Source organism: Denticeps clupeoides, chromosome 8, assembly GCF_900700375.1.
Source record: "Denticeps clupeoides chromosome 8, fDenClu1.1, whole genome shotgun sequence".
Taxonomy (NCBI): Eukaryota; Metazoa; Chordata; class Actinopteri; order Clupeiformes; family Denticipitidae; genus Denticeps; species Denticeps clupeoides.
The window spans coordinates 9,948,240-9,972,588 of NC_041714.1; the positions used below are offsets into that span (position 1 = coordinate 9,948,240).

General features: G+C 40.6%; 1 protein-coding gene across 33 annotated transcripts in view; it reads right to left on the reverse strand.

The window, feature by feature from the left end:
• kcnma1a (potassium large conductance calcium-activated channel, subfamily M, alpha member 1a) overlaps positions 1-24,349 on the reverse strand; it is a 139,405-nt gene that overhangs the window by 87,630 nt on the left and 27,426 nt on the right. For all 33 annotated transcript variants that reach the window (XM_028988349.1, XM_028988384.1, XM_028988364.1 and 30 more), the window contains exon 2: positions 17,886-18,050. In XM_028988349.1, coding sequence (XP_028844182.1) covers positions 17,886-18,050 — 165 coding nt within the window. The remainder of the gene's footprint in view (positions 1-17,885; positions 18,051-24,349) is intronic.

The following is a 24,349-nucleotide window of genomic DNA, read 5'->3' on the forward strand; positions in this document are numbered from 1 at the left end:
CCTTGAATGACAACAGGGGATCGGAGGGCAGCAGAATATTAAAATTTGTCTTCAGAGGCCAGGTCCACTGAGGGGGAGGCCAGCTGCCATGATTAGCCTGGCCGAGAGATGGGAGGATGGAAGGAACTGTGCAGTATTCCGGATCACAGGCTCAGTTTATGGGATTCAGCTGGGAGCTATTAACCAACTAGGACATTTTCTCCATTGTGAAGGTAAATTAGTTGCCAGAAAAGTGTAAGTGTAACTGTTACTATACAATGTGCATAGATTCACTCGACAAAAAACATGATTGAATGGATTTCTTCTGAATGGATGACATCTTCTGGCTCTGCTTTCAATAAAAAAAAAAAAATTAAAATATAAAATATATGCATAAATGGTAAATTCGGCAGCAATTCATCTTTGCAACCTCATATTGATTATAATTAATCAATTATTATAATTTGATGATTATGATTACTCAGTAATGTTTCAGTGATTAATAGTTGTGCTTTCTTAGTTGCCCAGTAATGACCTTCACTCAACACTCTAAAGTAGAATCCAAATTATTTATTAGGGTTTGTCTTTCAAAGAGAATGCCTGACCAGTGCAAAGTAAAAATTAAAAAAAAATTACATTAATATCTGCACAGAAATCATACTCAAATGTCTTGATTACCTTTCTGTGACCTCTGGATGACCCCTGTGACAACATTATATATATATATATATATATAATATATGTGGGAAGAAAAAAGCTTGTGCTCAAAGCTCAAAACAAAACATTTCTTTGAATAGTGATTGATTCATTAATGCACTGGACAGAACTGCATAATTCAAGACTGAATAATTCATCATTTTCACAAAATGATCAGCAACCCATCTCATACCATCTGATCTCACAGTTTCAACCAAACACAGGGTTACACAAATCCTCAAAACCAAGAATGCATTAAATATTCAGAATCAATACAATCTCTTTGGATCCCAGATAAAGCGATATGTTAATTAGTTATATTAAAAATGTTTTGTCAGCAACTGTTGGCAGTAGGGTTTGTAAAAAAAACGATCTTTACATCATGAAACGGGGAGTTTTACAGACCCAGCGAACGATGACTGTCGCCGCAGCAGTGCTGGCATGGAAATCCGAGGGAAGGCATCTCGGCAGGGTGCAAGGAGGAGGTGGAGGGCCTGGGTGGGTGCGGGGAGACACACGGGTCTGGCGGGCTGCGGATCCTGACTCCCTGCTGCTGGAGTCTGATGGGCTGGGCTCGGAGACATGTGACATTTCCCCGCTGAGCTCACCCAGCACTGCGAGAACATTTTCCCCAGCCTTCTGTCACCGGCGTCACCACGGCGCTCGCGCCTCGCTCTCTCACTTCTGCTGCCTCATCTGACGGAAGCTCGCACTTATGAGTAGACTCGGGTAATGATATTAAGATGACAAAAGGAGATTCTTCAAGCCAGCAAACATTATATTTCCTGAAGGAACAGCCTTGTGCAGGGTGTCAGTGAAAGGGGGAAAAAGGGCCTCTGGGTTTAAATTGCATTTGTCAACCAATTGTTTAGCAACTGTTTCTCTGGGGTTTAAATGGTCAATTTCATGTTACTAAAACACAACACTGTTCCTGTGGCATTTTAATAAACAGAAAAGCATAAAAAACAATCAATCAAACTCTAAATATAGAAAAACACGCGTTATTACTTCAAAAAAAGCAACATTTAATATCCCTTTTCATCTCATCCTTTTTCAGAACCTTAACCAACATGAAAAAGCTATATTTGCTATTTGCTAGTGGACAATGAACCCATTGCTGACACAGACCCAAAGTTTGAATGTTTCTCTGTTGGTTTCTTTTGGATTCTGTGGTCTAAAGACAACAGGAATGAGTGGGACGTAGCAGGAAGAGGAGCGTGAGTCACCGTGTGAACTGTCAGCGGTGACCAGGCTACATGTGATTCATGCATGGCCAAACACATCCCTCGGAGACTGCCAGAGTGCCATTAGCTCCTCGCTGGGCCACTGGCAGGTACAGTTACAATGGGCCGACTGTCAGAAACAAAGAGTACTTTTCACTCGGCCCAAACACTCACTGTGGCAGGAGAAGAGAGCTGGCCTGAGGTCCGCAGGATCTGCATGCACCTGTATGGTTTTTTCCATGCCTGGGCAATTTTGTATGACCTACTGGCAGATGTGTTTTGTGTTTATGACTTTTTACGATATGATTATCTCCTCATGTTAATGTTTCCTTTAACCTGTTCTTCAAGTCTGAGTTGGTCTCCTTTTTTGAATCTTTTGAATTCTTTGAATCTTTTCTGTGTATTAGTTGTTATACAATAGGATATTTTAGATCTTCTACATGTAAAACAGCCCAAGAATCAGCATCAACTGCAAAACTGCATACAAAAAAAAGTACATGCTTCAATAATACAGGGTGGGACATTAATATGGATACACCTTAATTAAAATGGGAATGGTAGGTGATATTAACGTCCTGTTTGTGGCACATTAGTATATGTGAGGGGGCTAAATTTTCAAGATGGGTGGTAACCATAGTGGCCATTTTGAAGTCGGCCATTGGATCCAACTTTTGTTTTTTCAATAGGACGAGGATCATGTGACACATCAAATTTATTGGTAACTTCACAAGAAAAACAATGGTGTGCTTAATGAGTTATTTACAAGTTTCTGACCACTTGTAAAATGTGTTCAATGTCACTCAATATTATATTAAGAATTCTGACATGGCAACTTATTATATGGTGGAAATTAAGCCCAAAAAGAGACATTAAGAACTTTTGCGGTATATAATGTATGAATTAATACCATAAAATTCCATATATTTGTGTACACTAGTTTTTTCATTCATCTCTGCCGAACCTTTATTGTGTCATTAATTCGATCTGTATTACTTCCAAATATTTCTATTAGCTGTGACTAATCAAAGAATAAATCATAGCTGTCACAATGAATAATGTCATAACTTAGGCCCGTGCAACCTTTCCTCCTCTGCTGAAAAGGAGGGGAAAGAATGACAACATCAATTTGGCCAACATCAAGTGAGTGCATAGCAAAAATTAGGATTCAAAATGTATGCTTTAGGTTTTGCGTGTTGTCTTGCAAAACATTTGTTCCTTAGCACCTTCAAATCTTCTGAATAATTTTCAATAAGCTACACATGGCGGAGTTGGGGGGGATTTTTAGAAAAATTATCACGTCTCAGCGGAGATCGGGTGGCATATTTCTTAATCCAATTAAGTCAAGGTTTCAATTAATTTCCCCAAGGTTAATGATTCACAATCAAAACCCAAGCCCCACAGGCTGTTAAATATCCATCATACAGCACGCCGAGGAAAAAAAAGGCTAGCAGGGCAGTGTTTGTGCATTTACTGCAGGATAACTCTGTGTACACATGCATCAAGATCTTCAGTCGTAGTGAGTGTTGTCTAATGAATATTGCAATGCATTCGTAAACATTCATTAAGTACAGTTTCCAGTATTTGTGTCAATTAGAAATCTTCTAAGCGCTGTGATGTGAACTTGAATTAGTGCAAAATGTACAGCTATTTCAAATGTTATTAGCCCAATTCAATTGATACAAAATTAATTGCTCCATACATTTTTTAAGATGTTCGTTGTATTCAGAAATAAGGCCTTTGCCATTTAGAATGTTAGATTTTTGCATGGTAGAGTTAAATAACGTAGCGGACAATGGGTTCAGTACACAGCTCAGGGTGGTGATGTACGCCACGCTGCTGCAGGTCAGCGTTCATGTTTCTTTACACAGACAGGTGAATGAACAGAAGCGACGACAGCATAGGAGCGTAAGATATCAAACACACACTGCGTGGGTCGGCCTACAGCAGCCTGCCCTCCTCCACTTCCCCAGGAGCGGGAGTAAAAGAGAGCGTGAGCGTGTGGGTCCCCGGAGGGGACGAGACAAGTTAATTACAGCCCCTGACCCCTGCCCACCGAACCCCCACCATGGCCAGAAATGAAGGCAGTCTTGCATAACACCTTCCTCATCAGGTGTTTCCAGGCGCGTCCGCGCTCCAGCACAAAACATCCAGCACTGAGAGCATTTCCAGGAAAAGAATAGTTGCCACTCACCAACCAGACCAAGATATTAATGCAGACCCCGTATTCTACTGAAAGATTTAGCATTAAATAAGGAGAGCTTTTTGCTCTGAATGCATATTCAGTATCGTCCGTTCGGTGTTGCCAGATTCAGTGAATGTGAAGCGATGCAGGTAAATATCATTACAGTCCTTCTTTAGGGGGGCAGAAATAATTACACACCCGTTCGGTCATCAGTTCCTACTCTACTAGACTCAGATAACTGGCTGTCAATCTTTTCAATTTATTTCTGAAAATCCAGGACATGAAAATCCTTGATGTGAAATTAGTGAACACGCCACAAGCACCACGCCTGTTATAGTGCTATGTCTAATACACAACTCCCATGATCGTGTCTCTCTGGAGCAAGGAGGAAGATGATGAAAGCTGTGCAAGAGGGGTGGTAAGTTTGGGTCATATGAGTGAACAATTTAATATTTGAACATTTTGACACTGAACAAAAGCAAACAAATAATTCAGTTTTATTGTGGAAAGAATTAAAGGCATTTCTGCACCAATTACTCTATTCTGTTAATTAACTACAGGCAACTTAATGCCCCATCTGCTGGAACTAAGGAAATGCTGACACATACTGACCATGTTTAAAAAAGTTAAAAACATTAAATATTCAAACGTGGTGAATTAAAGAGAAAGATGATATCAACTTGTCTTCTAGTTGAGTCACAATGTTTGCCCGACTTCCTAGGCTGCTGTCAGGCATTAGAAAATCCCCAAATCTCTTTATTATCTATATAATGCTTAACAGGCTACAGAACAAAATATTAAAAAGTGTATTTGTTCACACAAAGTGCTACCATTCAGTACTGTTAACTAAAAAGGGGACATAGATGAGGCAGTACTGAGTGTCAGGAGCCACAGCTCAGGAGATGGGCATTTTATGAGTTTTAATATCACTGACAGGCCTGGTACTGCAGAAAGTGGTGGGCTTTACAGACACAGAAAGTGGTGGATATAGCCGTTACACAGATCGCATCACAGGGGAGATCGGCTTTCAGTCGAGATGTCATAGGAACCATTCAAACTGGCACCAACATGCTGTTCTTATGTGTCAATCCAACAAGAGCTTTTTGAATTGAATTGAATGGTGGGTTTTTTTATCTCCTGCATTTCACCTACAAATTCAGAGCATCTGAGAGAGTGAACGAAGGGGGAGTGTTGGAGAAAGAGATGGAGAGAGTGAGGTGAGAAAGGTACTTGTTGACGTGGTATAAGGGAAGCTGAAAATGAGAAATGCAATGTTGCTGATGCTGTACACGATGTGTGAGGATATGTGAAGGTGAAATATGGTAATGCTAAGCTCTGCTGAAGACACAAAACAACATCATGATGACGTGCCTGGTGAATTTCTGTTGGCGGTATTAAAACTCTCGTTAAAAAGCAGTGCCGGTAGTGACTGTGGTGGCCTGCTTTGTATTACAGTAGAACAATAATTACAGTTCAATTCTTTACCTTCTTCACCTTCACTGTCACTGCAGTGAAATTAGATATTTTGTTTACAGGCCACCATCTTGGAAGAGAACAATACAAACATTCTTCTGCTCATTGTAGCAAAACAAAGTGTCCACACAAGCGTACAAGACCTTAAGTGTTGTATTTGAAAACATCATGTGACCATGTAGAAAATTTATGGCATGCATCGTGATGCATCGATATCTAGGCACTGATAATCATAATCGAATCGAATTGTGAAAGCAGTGAAGGTTCACACCTCTAATCAATATATAAACTACTCTGGACTTCACACGACATGACTGGCACTGAAAGGCATTTTATAAAACTATAAAACTACCATATGCAAACTGATCCCACCTGCGGTAAAATGAGGTTAACACAATTTATTTTTAATTTATGTTGTTTTTGGTTTGAATATCTGTTGGAAATATATGTATAGAAATATATATAGAACTTTATCCAGAAGGCATTCAATTATATTCTACTTAACAACTCAGCTGCCTAAGATCAACCCAACACACCAGTCACCAGTCCACCTCGTGCTCACTCTGCAAAAACCCATGCAACATGGGGAGAACACGCATGAATCCAGCATCTGCAACCTACAGATGTCCCATCCAACCATTCTTCCTGGTAGGTTCCTTAGTAGGTTAACGCACATCAGTGGGGCTTGATGCTGGAAGAAAACACCACCATGTTCTGACACCTCATTATTTTTTTGTCTAGGCTTTATTCTTTTGATTATTTGATTCTTTTGATTATTGTCTCGTGGAACTGGATGCTACAGCTGATTTAAACTTTTGAATTTTGGAATACAGTTTACGGAAGACTACTTCTAATCTATTCCATTATTGAATGAATTTGAGTTTAGATTTAATTTGATTAAATTAACTTATATGCACCTTTCAAGTCTTCACAATCATAATTGCATATGCGTCTTTCACACCACCCCCCTACTCACCGAGGGTGATGGTTAAATGCAGAAGACACATTTCGTTGTGTGCACCGAGTGCTGTGCTTGCTGTGCATCACAATGACATCACTTCACTTTCACTTTCACTTAATAGTCTCTGTAGAATATGGTTTGTGTTTAATGTATTTTAAGGAGAGAAACAGCAAGAACACACAGGACTACATTAGACAGAAGACGATGATGCATGAAAAAACTTCCAGATTGTTCGGAGTGGCTGCAGGGGGCAGTTTGCCAGTGGGGCTTTGAGAATAAACATGGGTTAATGTCAAAACTAATCACATTTCCATTCAGCAGTAATTAAATCAGCGTCAGCCTCTGTCTCGATTTGTTTAATAGAGATTAAGTTGGTTGCGGGGTGTCAAGCGATCTCGTGGAAAATTGGCGGTGGCAGAGAATGGGTCACCTGTGTGGGTATCTGGCCAGGAAACTGAATCAAGGTAAGGATCTGAAGTAAAGCCCAGCGTACTGCTGACATAAGTTATAACCAATTAGACTTGGGGTGACAGCAGCATATTTTGACCGCAATGTGCTCTCTACACAAAAATGTATACGGCAGACAAGTGTTAACGTACAACCACATGCAAAAAACTGGAAGGCATGTCCCTTAAAAATCATATTTTGGTGTTCAATTCCCCCGGAGGACGGTGTTTATGGGAAGGACATGGGAAGGCACTCTTGGGGCCATACAGCACACTCACTGCAGCAGGACGCCTCAGGCCAAACCTGCGGTGGTAAAAACTCCATCTGCCTCCTGTGGCTTCTGACTCAGCTATCTGAAGACTTACTGCTCTAATAAACACACAGGTCTTATGTGTGTGTGTGTGTGTGTGTGTTTGGTGTGTGTGTGTGTGTGTGTGGTGTGTAAGATATAGAAAGACTAAAATAGAGGGAAAAAAAAGATTAAGGATATTTGGGATTTGGAGTAAAACCAACCTGAAAACACTGTGGACATCACAACATTATGAAATTTGGATTTATTCTCACCACTCCCCATATTCGCCATACTCTCTTTCTACATCAAACCATAAGTAAGCAGTCATATCAGACATATCTAGGCTACCTTCTGTTCATGTGAATGTATAACATCTACAAACACCTGAAGTGGACAAACAGGAGAACATATGAAGCTTGCTGAGTGTGGATCAGCTGATGTCCCTGGTGAAGGTCAGTGTGTAACGGTTCGTCCATTTTCTCCTGCATCATTACTTCGTTTTATTAGTTTCCTCTCAGTCTGAAACAGAGCTCTCCCTAGTCACCTTCTTTAATATGTTTAATGCAAATAATGGGTGAGCAAAAGAAAGTGTCTCAGTCACCTGACTCTCCTGCAGAGTGGGACACCATTTTGCTTCACTTCAAAATCTCCCATAGGTGTTCTTTTAGGTTGAGATCTTGCCAAATATAGGCCATGTTAACAATTCAATGTCGCTCCCTGTTTAGCATCATCACCAGGCCAAAAACATGTCATCCAAGTACAAACAGGATCACTCAAGTATTAGGGAAAATTGAAACAAAACCAGGTAAAGAAATTGTACTCGAGTTTCTCCATTCATGACTTTAGGTGGTTTGCTTTACTTTAGTCAACAGTGGCCTTGAGTGGAGAACCGAGAAATTTATACTTGAAGACATTCTTGTTAATGGGAAAACTTACCAGCCCATAAAGAACAACCCCATGGCATCTGAACCACTGAATCAATCTCACTTTTCCAGTCAAGTCCCCTCAGGGAACTTTTACAAATAACACACATCTAATAACACATAGCTACCCTGAAATTAATGGGCCTGATATTTTGATGGGGCTAAGCAAATTGTTGTTGTCTGTTCTTTGGGCTGGAAGGGTGGCGCATTTTTCAATTACTTAATAGGACGTATTGTTCCAGACACAAGGAAGGCTTGCAGCCATTCTGTAATCAGCTAAGTAAACTGCAAAAGAAATTAGAAAGGCCAGGGTGCCAGAGTGAATAAAACCTTACACTTACAATGGACATTTGCTGTGATTTGCTGAATATAGTAAAATCCAAGACCAAGGCCAAGATTTTTAACAATTTATTTTTTAAAAACGCATTAAGGAAGGATTCTTTTGAGTCACTTTGAAGTATTTTTTTCCTGATTCCTTTTATGGCAGATTTGCCTATTTAATTAACTCAGAACAAATACATCCAAAGGTGAGTTTATGAAGCACAACAACTCCATTATGCTCCAGTTTCACCTGAAAAATCTCAACCAAAATGTTTTAAACATTCCACAAAATGTAATTAGCCAAGGCAATCGAACTGAAGTATGGAAAATGTCTAACTGAGTTAATCCAGAATGGTTCTGAATGATCATCATGTGTTTAGATCTCTGCTGAAACAGAAACTTTTGCCTCTTCACAGTAATCAGTGGGAATATTTGCAATGTGTCTGAATCAATTCACCTGTTGTCTTAAGACCTTTTGAGAGGGTTAAACAGGACAAACCTAATGTGACTGCAATGCTGAAGGCTCTGTCCTAATGCAGTTAGGGGTGTTCAATAAATTGTGGAGGAAGGTGAAAGGGAGAGGTATGTCTGGTTGAGGCTCAGGTTGATTATGACATCTTGTAAAGACATCCCCAAATTTCTCCTCTTTTGGGACAAAAGACGCAAAATTAAGAGAAAGAAAGGCAGCCATCACTGTAGATCCTGCTATTAAGCAAACTTCATCATATTCTGCCAGAATGAGTAAAAGCCTAATGCTGACATTAATTGGGTAAATGCAGAGGTGCCATTGGGGTGATTTGTATTTTAACCCCATGAGAGTGAGCGGCAAAAAGGTGAAACCCTGACATTTTGGCAGATGCTGACATTTTTATGTGAAAGGCCAGACGCGTCTCCATCTTTTTCTTTGACAACATGCCCTGTAATAGCTGTATGAAGATAAAAAGCGAAAGGCCCATCCCTCTCCTGCTCAAATACCGACAGGAAATGTTCTCAATGTTTCATAGTTATTTCCACCGAACTTCGCCCGGCTCATGGCTTTCGACTGACATTCCTGTGTGTCTTTTGCTAAGCCTAAATCCCAGCGAGCCTGTCTCCTCCCAGAAGCCCCTTTGGGCTCAGCCCTCAGTAATCCCGGTCGTCCAAGATCCCCATGTCACATATCAGCACATCGGGGGTACGCTGATGTCATGCCCACTTTCAGGGTATTTACGTACAGCCAGATAAGGGGACCTAATCCTGGCAGCTGCGGTTGTGACCATATTTCTCGTGCGACTGCAGAGGGCCGAAGCAGCTGGCCACACCCTGGGTCCAGACAGCAGCCGGAGACCCTCACACACATCCATCAGGCGCAGCTGAACCACCACCGACCAATAAATCATATGAATATTAATTAATATGTAGCATAGAACATGAGCCCACCCTCAAAAGCTGCCACCAATTGGTGATTTGGAACATAATTCATGCAAGTAGGATATCATAACCAGAATAAATGAATAGATGAATTGATATAAACATTATGGGAGCAGAAAGATCTGAGAATTAATGCTGCTGGTGGACTGTGACTACAGTCTCTGGTGGGACATTATTTCTGGACTGGATATTGGTGGCAGAGGCTCTGTGGAATACTGACTCCGGGCCATTTACACACCTGCCTGAGAATTTTTTCCACTGGAAAACTAAACCAGCAATGAGTTATGGGAACTCAGTTGAACTGAATTATTAAGCTTCACAGTTTAATTCAACACAATAAAGAGGGGGGTATTGGGCACAACCATATTGTTGCATTAGACCACAGGGATATGGAAGAAGGCATCCTGGTCTGATTATGTGGATGTGGATTTCAGCAGGATGATGCACCCTGCCACACTGCAAAAGTGGTTCTCCAGATCTCAGTCTATTCGGGATATCCATGGACACGTCACCTTGTAACTTCTACAGACAGCTTGGGGTTGATACCACAGCCTACCTTCAGAGGTCTAGTGTAGTCCAAAGCTGGAAAGGTCAGTGTCCAAGGAGGACCTGCTCAATATTAGATGGTCAGTGTTATGCTATGAGTGATGTGTTTATGTTAGAAGTAAGCTTTTGACACTACAAGTAATATTTTGTCCGCATAATAGATCATTTTTGAACTCTCTGCAGTCAGTTGTCTCATATTAGCACTCCCAAATAAGCATTTTTAAATCCTCATTCAAAAGTTAAATATACATATATAAACAGAACATTTGTCCAATTTAAAATTGATTTGTATTTTCCAGCCATTCCAATGACTCAATTAACACTGAAAATGTAATAATCTCAGAACAGCAAACCACAGCAGCTGGCACGCAAATACAACAGACCATGGCCTAAAAGATTTGGCTCAATCATAATTATATACATTACAAACAGGCCTGTGAAGAAAAAAAAAAACAGGATTACTGGCGAACAATTACAGGGTAAAATTGTGTGCCAATTATCTTGTGTGAGGCCTGGCACAGATGTGAGGATTTTTTTTACAGTTGTTGTTGCTGATTTGAATTATTTCTCCCACAGACACACGTAATGGCAGCTGCATTCCTGTTGATAAGTTTACTGACAGCAAAAGATTAACTCCAAATTAGAAATGCACTCCATGGGAGCTCATAATTACTAATGCAGCAGTGAGGCAGTAGGGGACGTCTGGGAGTCTGGAACGGGCCGGGGTGTTTTGTTCTGGATTCGACCAGAGAGCACTTTCGCCATTCATTACCCCCCCTGCTCTGTCAGTGTAGCCAGAGGCATCGACACAGGTGCCACACAGCCCCCCGGCCACCCTACCCTCCAGCACGGCAAATGGCAACTGCCACAGTGACAAAGAGAGGTGGGTCAGTGAAAAAAATGCCTTCGTATGCCAGGGCCTGGGAGTAGGTCAGTGCGAAGAGAGACACCTCCCTTCTCACACACCAGCTACGCAGACTGTCCTTTCACAAAGACAGGACGGGACTCCTAAATAGGGTCCGCCGTAGTCTTACTCCCAAAATGCCTTCTAAAAAGCATTCCAGTGTTTTTCATAAGAATACATCCAAGTTTACAATGTTGACAGGCTGTGTGAGATTTTATCACAATAAAGCCAAGAGCAAAGAGCTCTTTAACTCCCTTAACGCAAAGCAGTTAACCCTCATAACCATGACAAACTCTCCAGTGGCTTGTTATGTTGAAAAAAGTTCTTACAGCAGGGTGATTTGAATATGTTAATCTTAATTAGTTACATTAATTATTTATTGGACCAATAGTAATCAGCACAAATCTTCCTCCACACAAAGTACTTCATTAACAGACTACATTTACATAAGAGCAAAAAATAAATATGCAGAATGGTATGTGGACAAAGGTGTACAAACACTGGTTATTTTACCAAGGTCCAGATCTCAGAAATTCGCACCAGACCTGTTGGTTTAGGAAACCCTGTACTTGATACATGTGACATTTTGATAACTTTATCCTCATAACTACTGGTTAAAACTATGAACAGATGTAACGTGTATATAGTACTTGTTGTGCCATACTACTGGGTTGTCCAATAAAAAGTTATGACAAAAGCCACACAAGCAGTTTGAAAACTTGCCATTCAATGCACGGGACACAGAAACCTAGTCTCAGTAGTTAAAATGAACTTCCACAATAAAATTCTGTGAACTTTATATGCATTCAGGCTAAACTATTGCACCAAATATTGTCGGTGTCAAAACCGTGCAACATGTCAATATAATACTGTTTATGCAATACCAATATATGCAACTAAAATGACCAAGATGGTGTGATGCACGGGACAACAATGTCACTGGTCTAAAAACTACATGAATGCTGTTAAGGTTAACATGTGATAGCCAGTACTAAAGAGTTAAAATGTGGTCCATTTCTATGAATATTGTAATTGGGTCTCATGCACTTATCAATATAACATATATAAACTGAACTTTGATAATTTGCTTAGGGTAAATTTCACACCATGTTTCAAATGTCGGGCAAAATTTTCTGGTTTTTAAATACACTGAAATGAAATGATGTTCCACATTAACCCAACATTATTGTGGCAGCGGATGTCAACCAACATGACTTTACCAACTTCACATGCATATCGTAAACAATCATTTAATAATTTACAAGTCAATATTGCTTATATGCACTGCAATTTAAAAAGGACAAAAAAATGAACCTGTAAGACTGCATAATTAAATGTGATGCCGTCAAAAAATTGGTGCACCTAACTTTTGTTCTGGTGCACCTAAGAAAGTGGGAGGTAGTAGCCTAGTGGGTGACACACTCGCCTATGAACCAGAAGACCCAGGTCAAATCCCACTTTCTACCATTGTGTCTCTGAGCAAGACACTTAACCCTGAGTGTCTCCAGGGGGGGACTGTCCCTGTAACTACTGATTGTAAGCTGCTCTGGATAAGGGCGTCTGATAAATGCTGTAAAATGTAAAAAATGTAAAAATGTAAAAAGTTAGCCATCCCAGTTCTATTCAGTGCAAGTCTAGAGCCCTGATTTATCTATTATATTATCTATTATAATGTGTGTTCTTTCTATCTCTTTTTAAAATATAGGATCTAGAGCCACATTGTCTGGTGTCATTGTGTCAAGCATGTTGTTGAAATGACAATAATTTAAAAAAGCAGCAGACTACAGCTGACCAGTGCCAATAACATTATGGGGGGAATCAGGTGTTTGATTGGTTAGCTACCCATTCAGTTGTTTAACAGAAGGTCCAGATGTGACGCTATAATTTGGTTTATACCATGCAGGCCTTAATAAATGAATAAGACGCTTCGGCTGTTTTTACGTTGACACTGCCCACTTCACGCTGTTTGCTTGTGTTGCCATGGTTGCTGCTTAGTCACACTTCCTGTTCAGGAAGACACCTTTGCCTTCTGGCAATGCCTCCGTTCCATACCAGCATGTAAACACACACGAAAGCAGATGCTCTGTGCACGGTGTATGGCTTATGGAGGAGGGGATATTGGGCTTGATTTAATTCATTGAGTTGTTAAGATGACTGGCCCTGCCATAACCTCCACAGTGGTGGTGGGGTGAGGCTGTGCTATTTGCTCCTCCTGCTCATTCCAGTCAGCACCTCCCCCACACAGGCACATATGGGGATAAATCACTCTTACTGGGGCGCCTGGCCACGCTATAATCCTTTAAGTCAAAGCCAAATTCTTGTTTTAGGTGTCTGATCATGTTTTGCTTCGTGGCAGAAGACAAATGGAGGCATATTTTCAATATGTGCCCATGGCTGCACGCATCGGTGCAAGGGCTGCCATACATCATAATGAACGGCATGATCTTCTGTGTCTCCTCTCAAGCGCTCTTATTAATATGTGAATATAATGTGTGTGTATGCCATGTGGCTGCTAAATCACACTCTCATTTATATGGCTGAACAGCATTTCTAAGGGGCATATTTCACATGATTTGTGTAACAGGATAGAAAATGTTCTGCAAACACAGATCAATGTTGCCGCAGAACATGGAGGCATAGTCTTGGTGAGCTGTGATATTGGGGATTTGGATGGAATACCATTAAATGGAAAAAATGGCATGCTGCTTCTGCCCCTAAAAGAAATGATTACTTATTAAATGTGGGTATTTTAAATTTTACATGTAATTAAATGTATTACTTATTTATTGTACACTCTACTAACATTATTATTTATTATACTAACATTACTAACATTGTCCTATGCTTTGAGATGCAATGCTGTGCATTTAAAATGTGAACCTATCACATTTCTTCCAATAAACAATGTAAATAACTAGATAAAAAACATGCCATTTAAACATGCATTCATAGGTTATTCTCCTTGTTAATCTGCTTGTGGCAAAAAATAAACCTAAGAGCACGGGGAACACGATTAGTTCATTCCTTTTGAGATGAGAAATGACGTGCTCTATCAAGACAATGTCACTTACACTTGTATAAATATATATGAATATGTACATATATAAAACAGTCAATGTGATCATTGACTGATCATTTTTGTGTGTGTTTCTACATCTCAGTATTAGATGCCAGCGGCAGGCAGAATGCCTGTCATTCTCTCATGCTCCATCACTCGCACGTGGCTGCTAAAGCGCAGGGTATAAAGAGAGAGGAAGGAAGAAAAAAGCAGATAGAGGGAGGGAGAGGAGGGCTTTCATTTTCACCCAAGATCCAAACACACTGCCAGCTCTGCTCATCAGATGACATCTCTTAGGTAAACGGCAGTTTCCGTGGCAACAGGCCTGGGCTCAGTGTATGCAGATACTCAGAGCAATTCAGAAGAACCCCTGATAAAGGGCATAAGTCCCTCCATCTGCCCACGTGTGCACACTTGAAAACACACATACAATACAGACTATGGGATACATACATAGCACAGTACATTCCAACACACACATGCACGCACTGTAACGTTCTTCACATCTGCTGCCAGCTTTTCAGAAGCCCTGCCAATCAAGGCAGGACCGGGAAAACAAGGGGGGGTTGGGAGCATTATAATCCCCACCAATAGACAGGACTAGTTAAACTCTCGAAGGAAAGGCTTTGCTCTAACAGAACGGAAAGGGGCTGGTTCTGACAGAACAGAGCACTGGTTTAACTGGAGCTTTTACCGGGAGTGACAGTTCTTTTGCATTTACATTACTCTGTAAATTTCCTAACAAAATTTACCAAGCATAAATAGAATGAAAATATTATAAAGCTCCTATTTTCCATATGTTTTCCAGTCTAACGTGAACAGAGTGGTGAAGCTCCAGACCGGATTGGGAGATTTATGGTGGTGATAAAGCACTCCAGCTGGAGATACATTTGGGGATAATGCTTTAGGCACATTGATAGCACAGGCACAATACACCCCCAACACACACACACACGCAATTCAATTATGTTCCACCAGCAGCTAGATAGATGGTCCAGTGCCCTTAAACCAAATTGCAGTGTTTTAAAGGACAGGGCATGGAGGAACGATAAGCCTACAGGCCTGGCTGTACACAAAGGGTTAAAAAAAGGACCCATCACCGCCAATCTCACTACATAAAAACAAACTCTTATCAAATCCCAGCAGGAAACATAATGAGGACAATGGGTCACTGCATCATGGCAGTCAAGCTGTGAGTCATGAGGGCATGTTGGTCCATTGGGCAAACTTGGACCTAAAAGCCAGTCACAAACTGTGCCACGATGCTATCTGTTGCCATAACTCACCAAAACGGCCATCTGATATTGCGGTGAAGGGAGCCAATGGAGTTGCTTTGACAACACTGCAATGCTTATAATAGACAGTCGGTGTAGATTCATGTTAGTGTGCCGCATTTAAAGAAAGAAATAATAATTACCACAGCTGGATCAGCATTCTTAACAGGGCTGCATAGTGTTTTATCACGAAGGGATTTGGTGTCTTTAGTTTAGTGATAAACAAAGAGTAGAACTTCATTTAATGGTCACTCAATGAATAAGTAGAATTTGTGAGAACTCAGGGTTGTGAGAAGTTGGGATCACAGCAATCTTCGAACAGAAGACAAGAACAACTACAGGGCACCAGTCTGCAAAGGGTAGATCTTAGGGCTGCACAATGAATTGAATTTCAGTCACGATCATGATTTTGGTGGCCATGATTAAAGTAAGATGATGATGCCGATATTAACATCTGAATTGCGGGCTCTGCTGCATACCAAATCAAACATTTGCACTATTTGCACTATTTTACTTTGCACATTTATTATTAATTTCACTAGTTTAGCGCTGTCAGTCTCATTGTTGTCTACGCGTTTTTTTAAATGTTATTCTTGCACTGTCCCCTGTTTGTGTCGCACACGTCAGTATGTAACCTTATTTAAATGTTACATGTAGCACCAGTTTCTGTAATTTCACTACGTTCTGTCTAACACGTATATAGCAGAATTTCACTTCACTTAAAGCACTTTCTCAGTAGTCAGGCAACCACCATGGGGGGGCGAACAAGAGCAAACACTGTATGGGCGGCAACCTCAAATTGTGACAAATTGTGATAATGAAGCAGTAAGTAACAACATAGTACACTAGTACCACTTTTCCATTGCTCTGGTTCCCATGCCAGTTCCCAATATCCCAATATACCTGTGACGTCTTATCATGTGACTCCCGCTGAGCTCCCGTCTAGTGTAAATGTGGACCGGGCCTCGGTTGGTTCACAGATTTTGTTTTATCATCTTGTAGGTTGTGCTCGACAAATAACATTATTCATATTACAGACCAGAGTATCTGTCTTCCCACCCCCACCCCATAGGAGAGGCACAGCTTCTGTTCTGACACCTCTATATATTGCATAGTTAGCTCATTGTCTATAGTTTTTGACAAATCTGAACAAAATGCCTCTGTTTAGGAACCTGTCCTGTCTACAGTTATGTTTTCCCAATAAGCAGGTAAATGGATATTCATCATTCATAATAAATATAAAAAAATGAAGTATTTTTATAGTGACCTGCCTTAAGTCATCTCTTTAGCCAGAACATTTTGTCAGGCTGTTTTTTACATATTTTAACTTACTGTTTGTTTAAAATAGAAAGTGCAATAAAAATGTGTTTTCCCTAACACAATGAAAAATCATGATTAATAATCATGATAACAATGTTGATGAAAAATAATCGTGACCATCGTTTTGGCCATAATCATGCAGCCCTAGTAGATCTGGACCAACATAACATGATCAATTCAACTAACTTCCATGTCTTTGGACAATGGCAGTCTGGTGGAAGCCAGAAGATGCAACAGACAGCACCCAAGCTGTTACTGGAAGTCTGATCACTGCGCCATCATGACCCCGGACCTAAATATTTGCAGCTCACCTTATATAAAGTGTACAAAATCCCCTCAGTGACAGCTCCAAACTACAGCTCAGACCCTGCAAACACTCTCCAACCAGCAAATAGCTACTCAATGGATAGCTAGTTTCTCGGTGACCTTGAGGGAAATTACACTGCATTTCACCAATACCCTGGAAGGGTTGTCCACTGGCATCACGTCTTCTGGATTAAACAAATACAAGATGTAGGCTTGATAGGCAGCTGTAGCTTGGAGAAGAGGTTTATACGTGGCCCATGGAGTCTAATTTCTACCAGTTTTAGCAAAGTTAAAACAGATCCTTAAGAATATGTGCAGAAGATAAGTAAATTTTTTTAAAAAGATACGCCTCTGTTTCTTTCCTCCTCTCTCAGCTACAACTAACTAGCACAAAGACCTTTCCTTGTAGATGAATTTGTTCAATAATAAGCCGGAGGAAATACACATTGTGACATTGGTAAACATGCCACAAGCCACTAAATTTCAACCATAGTCCATATGCATTCAGAAGGTGTGCCGTTCAATTTTCTTTAATTGATCTACAGCAAAAAGCGTTGTGTAATCACTCACCAGTACTCTGCCGGTCAGTGTCTGCGCAGATATCATGACCCCTGCCCAGTCTTTGACCGAGGTCATCCACCCCACCTCGCTGGCGGGGGCCTCGTCCTTCTCGTCACTGTTCTTGGCTGCCCCATCTGTCTGACTGTTCGCAGGGTTGTTCACTTTCTGGACCTCCTGCAATACAGAGAGCAGCACAACACATCAGGAGAGCTCATCGAACCAACAAAAAAAAACATCCTGATATCGTGTAATGTTCTGCCAGTTTCAGAAATGCCTGAAATGCTGTCATTCATAGTACTCTGACAGCATCTTAGACAAACTTGTAGATTAAACTCAGTCATTCAAAAAGAGAACACATAAAAAAATAATGTCTACTGCATGCCTAATGTCTTCTTTCAATTGTTTTTGATATCAACACAATTACTGTATGGGGAGAAGGGGGAAACAAGTGTGATTTCCCAATAAATCTATAAATAGAAATCAACTAACCAATAACCAATATAAATTACAAGTCGATGTACACCAAAAAAGAACCAAGTTTACACGATTACAGCTCTCTTTCACTCATTCTCACCCACAAGACTGTCGCAAGAGTCAACAAAGTAAATGCTGACAGCTTCTGGGGGAACAACACAGATACAATTAGTACAATGCTAGCATGACTAACCTCAACAACAAGACAAGAGTGAGTAGTAACCCCACCCCGCATAAAGATATGGCAGGAAAAAAGACTCAACTATCCAATATTTCTATCACCCAAAACTTGGTCTTTCATTGTGTAAGAATAAAGCATATTGACTTGAATTGAAATATTGATTCTTATTGAAACAAAAATCATGTTGCACCACATGTATCAAGGTACATATTGGTTTTGTAGGGATGCACACACCCAACAATTACAAAATACACACTCATTTAACGTGGCTGAAGAGCTGATGGTCTAAATATCTTGTGACATTTGTTGTAGCACAAAGATAACACCATATTGTAGTCTAAGTGAGGATCCGAACTGTGGAAAAACACAAACAGCACTGCACTTGTATTTTTTTTGTCTTATCTGCATATCTGTGAGCAACACTCCAGGTGAGCAGTTGGAGTCTGTGATGAGACTGGGGCTGGGTAAGGAAGAGGGAGAGAAGGTGTCAAACTCACAAATATCACTCCAACTTCCTGACGCCTCCTCCGGGCTGTGTGTGTTTGCGCAGCCCGTTCACAGGAGAGAGGTATGATTCACACACTCTGGAATCCATTGTTGATACACCGGGGTTACATCTGCCGATGCACCAGAATTTTACTGTCAGGTGGGCGGCTAAGCAAATGCCGCAACTCTCACTTACAACACACATCACTACCATTTTGCATTTGTAAAAACATGTACGGTTTTAGTCAAATACTGCAGGTTCATATTAGTATGAAGTCATACAGATCAAGGAGGCAGACAAGGTGGAGCCACTGTACAGTGCTGCACGGTGTATATTACCATGGTTCCTGGTATCTTAAGGCATCCAGTTGTCACAAAACACCAACAGTGTCAAATCACAGAACTGAAGGTTTTATAACTCTGAGGTTTGGAAAGAAAAGACATATCCAACCTGTCCACTACCGTCGCCATATTTACTATATATTAATGTGTGTTACAAATGTTAAATGTTGTTGTTACTACAGCTAAAATGTTGTTGTAACTACTGGATTTAGATTATTTTAGATTTCACTGACATAACACGCCATTTGACGGTGGACGAGTCTGGGTTTGGTAGATGCCAAGAGATCATTACTTGCCTGAGTGCGTTGTGCCAAAATACTGGGAGAGTTTATTATTATTCTCATAATCAATGCATCGTGATGCAGACATGGCTGATTCTGCATCGGTGCAGTACAGAACATAATCGATTATATCAAAATAACGTTGCTTGTGAATTGTCTGCCGGCAGAATAACAATTCTAGTCAAGAAGTATTGCTGCTAGTGAATGTGGCTGCCTGATCTGAGTACAGCACCATTCTGGGTAGGAACGTCCTCTGAACATCATATGCATTTTTGCTACAATTGGCAGATGCATTTGAATGGCATTTCACTGGTTTTACACTCATACCTGATTTCACGAGATATTGACACCAAGAAAATGTTGAACTTGGCGATTGACGCCATCCAACCAGATGCTAGTGCTGATTACTCATGTGGACACCTTGATTTGCTCCAAAAACTGGACATAACTGTCCGCGTTCAGTCAGCGCTCACCTGACACTACGAACTTCAGAAAACAATTTCATGTTCCAAACAGTTTTGGGATGCCCCCTTCCAGTTCTGGACATAGAAAAGAAGCTTTGACATTAAGAAATTTGATAGAGCACTGTCCGAAATCTGACTGAAGACATTTGGAATTAATAAACCTGCAAACCTTCTTGTCCAACATCAGTGCATGACCTCACATATGCTCTTCCGGAGGAATGGTCAAAGATTCCCATAAATGCACTCTTTCCTTTTCTTCATAAAGCCTTCCCAGAAGAGTTGTAGCTGTTATGCATGGGCTTGACAATGAGCTACCATCGGTCGGTCACCAGAAGAAGAGGGGGGGGGGGGGGGGGGGGGGGGGGGGGGGGGAGTGATGCAATGACCTCTAATTCATGTTAGCGTAAGTACATTACATCAGCATTCAGCAGCATTGGCGTTAGCATCAACATGCATGGCTTCTCACACAGGCAACACAAGTCAGCAGGGCTAATGGCAAAGGTAACTAATATGCCAAACTCAATCTTGTCCATTTTAATCTCTTGAATCCGATCCATCCGATCCACAGTGCACTTCTGCCCGGCCCACCATAAATTACTGCCATGTGAACAGGTTCAAACAAAAGTAATTATTTAGGCCCGAACATATTTGCTAAACGGGTGCAGTAGCAGCCTTTTACCCTGTCACTTTAACTTAAACTTAGTTACCCAGCCAAACAGAACTTCATAATGTTACATCACATGTTACATACATCACTCCAAAGGGCAATACTGAACACATGGGGCAGAATACATGCATTGATCATGCAACGTTAATGTTGGCCAATCTGTAACTATTAACGAAAGACCATTTCATGAAAGATTCATGAAAAGACTGTGTCTAACGGAACATTCTATAGCATTTTCAGATATTGCAGTTCTGAAAGACCATGCATTTTCATTTCATTGATCTGGCATTGTGTGGCTTACAATAGTGGAAGTTATACTATTGCTGTTGTTCTCGTTTTTCATAACTGGTTTGAACAACTCACAAAATTAAGAACAATGTGCTAAATTTTTTTCCTCACAGGGGAGAGAATCTTAAATAATTTATCATTTCCAAATAAAAGGCATCTTTGAACTAATTTGCATTGAGGAAAGCAGAACACAGATAACCTACTATCAGCGACCAGCAATTCTTCCAAACTGAATGTCCAGAAGCCACCAGGTGACCAGGTGAAGTTTGTTGTCTGATTTGCATCCTACAGCTGAATTAATGCTTCTGCTTAGCAACAATACCGAATTAATACAGAAACATTTCTGTCACAAAAAAAGATAAATATTGTTAGATATAAAAAGTTTAATTGTGTATTTAAACTATATACTCAGGTAAAATGTGACTATTCTGTTCTAAAAGGAAGGTCATCTTGCTTGTTTGCTGAGCAAATTTCATTGTTTATATATTTGGTGCCATCTATGATTGTACTAAAGGTACTGTTACTGAACAATGGCCACCAGGCAGATGCTTATTGTTATAACAGTAAATAGTGCAGAATGATATTTAAAGAGGTGCGTCAGAGTGGTGATATTGAAGGACACTGGCACTCCTGGAATTCCAATCAAAATGCCAGGTCAGTACTAACTGTGGTCTGATACTGGCAATGATGTTTTATGCATGGAACCACAGGACACAGATATTTTAACACAACAGTTATTCGTGTAACTGTAACATGATACATTGCACCACCTACCAAAACCAACACCCATCATCTGCAATACATTTGCTGAGAACAGTCTGAGGAGGGTCACACTTCATCCTTGTACTCCTACACACGTTACTCTGATCACATGATGCAAATACTGTAGTGTGTGTGCCACTGGTCACAATGCACAAACAGATTAGGTTTCATTCAGAGTGAATATCCTGCTTCAAAGAACCCCTGGTATGTCCCCATGTAACATATGCTGTGCCTTCACTGGATCATAAATCTCAGACTGGAAACTCATGAGGCCGACAGTTCTCCCACAGCCACTCCCAACCAGCAATACACAAACCAACTGGGAACCTGATCAAATCAGCTGTTTCTAGAGTTCTTTAGGGTGAAGAAGTCTAGAATATCGTTATTGTAATTTCTAACTTGGCTATGAGCCGTTCATAGCTCTGGAATATAGTCATATAATAATAGAATTAATATAGCATTGTATAAATTTCAACTCCAATAACCTTAAATTCTAAAACAGAAAACAAACAAACAAATAAATAAATAAACAAACAAACAAACAAATAAATAAAAGTCCTCTGCTCTGCTTATTGTGTGCATTCTGGAGTACAAAAGTTTTTGTATACCCACAAGGATAACTGAAGTGAAGTGATTGTGAAACACTTCAGCACAGCACATGGTGCACACAACGAAATGTGTTCTCTGGGGAGCAGTGGGCAGCCATGCTAGCGCCCGGGAAGCAGTGTGCTTTGCTCAGCACGGTGCTTTGCTCAGTGGGATCTCAGTGGGACCTTGGCGAACCGGCAACCTTCTGATTACGGGGCCACATCCTTAACCGCTAGGCCACCACTGCCCCTGTGAGGAACTTGATTAATATTATTTTAAATATCCTTTTAATTGAATTTCGGTAATTGTGCATGCTCTGGATGTTATTCAACAGGCCTGAGACTCTACACCCATAGTACTCTCATGTCTACTTTTTTAGTCCGATTAAGTCTATGAAAGTGTAGCAATGAAAGTGCCATCCCAGCAATTCTAATAAGAGAATACTTGCAACAGCCGTCAATTACCGACTTCTCCCACAGACAGCAGATGGACACCTGCATCTGTGAATTATTCATGAGCTCAGTAAACGAAAACAAATTCGTTATTTGAAGCCTCCACCGTGTTTTTGAAGCCAGAGCATTGTGCAAAAAGCACCGTCTGGATGCTGTCCAATTTACTGCGTATTTATCTGTCAGCTTTAATTGACTCATTTCCATCTACACTACAGCGTGAAGCATTAGAAACAGTCCAGCCTCCAAACCGCAGCCCTGAGGGGAATGCGAGAGGAGTCTGAGGCCAGCGCCGCGCCCCAGACATAACGTGAGAGAAAACGGCAAAATGTATTGAGGGGGAAAAGTGTTGTGGGGTGTGTGTGTCTGGGTAGCAGAGGGGAACACATGAATTATTCATGAATCCTCCAAGTGATGGCTGTACAGATCCGAGCGGACAATGTAAACAAGAAACAATTTCTACTTCATTTGGGACCTCCAAACGCGGCAGGGAGAGAAGGACGGGAGGAGTGGAGCGGCATGCCATGGGATACTCCGCCTGCTATTTTTAAAACCTGTGATGTCAAAGGCAGGAAAGCAACATTTCTGTATAGACACTGGGCAAATCTGTCACACTTCCCAATCCAAACACACTGCATTCCCCTGGGGAGGAACGGGCACGGATGACTCTTCTTTCTGCATGAATGTGCTCAGCTCCATAAATGAATGAAGCAACCTCAGGACTAACCTTGCATCATGACCTGTGATCACGATTTACGTAACAGAATATATGGTTCACTACTCAACTGAAAATAATAATAATTTTTAAAAAAATAATTTAAAGCATTTATAAACATGATAAATGCACAGTAGATTCAAATGAAAAATGTCTGGATATTAGTACTATTGTCTATTACTGGTGTGACTGATAATTATACATATATACATTTTATCATATAAAAAGAATATAAAATATAATAATTAATTAATATATAAGCAATAATATTAAAGCTTGCTAATTTTGTTGATCAGATTATATTGCTTTTGCTCATTCCATTTTCGCAGAAATAATGCTTTATGAAATAAAATAATGCTTAAAGTACATGTATGTAAGGATCTATTAGGAAATATTGCATGCTGTGATGATAATACATTATGCAATTTTTGTAAAAAATGAATGTGAGTGCTGGAGTACAATATCAGGAGAATGTGTTAGGCAAGCGTGGTAGAAAGGCCCTTTCTGATGAATGGACCCAGCCTGATCTAACACAACTTGGCTTTAGTGCAGCTGTTACTCCAACTTTCATTTGCATCACTGGGGAAAACTCTATTCCAAGGCCACCGCTATTTTTAGCCCTACCCAGAGACACGAGAAAATGGTGAATCTCATAGCACGGTCTGTCCCACCCCCCCATCCCCTCCCTCAACACCATTTGCTATTATTATCAGCCAGAGTCTTACCCTGGGTCAGTGCAGAAGGAGATTTTCTATAGGTGAGGCATAGGTCTACTC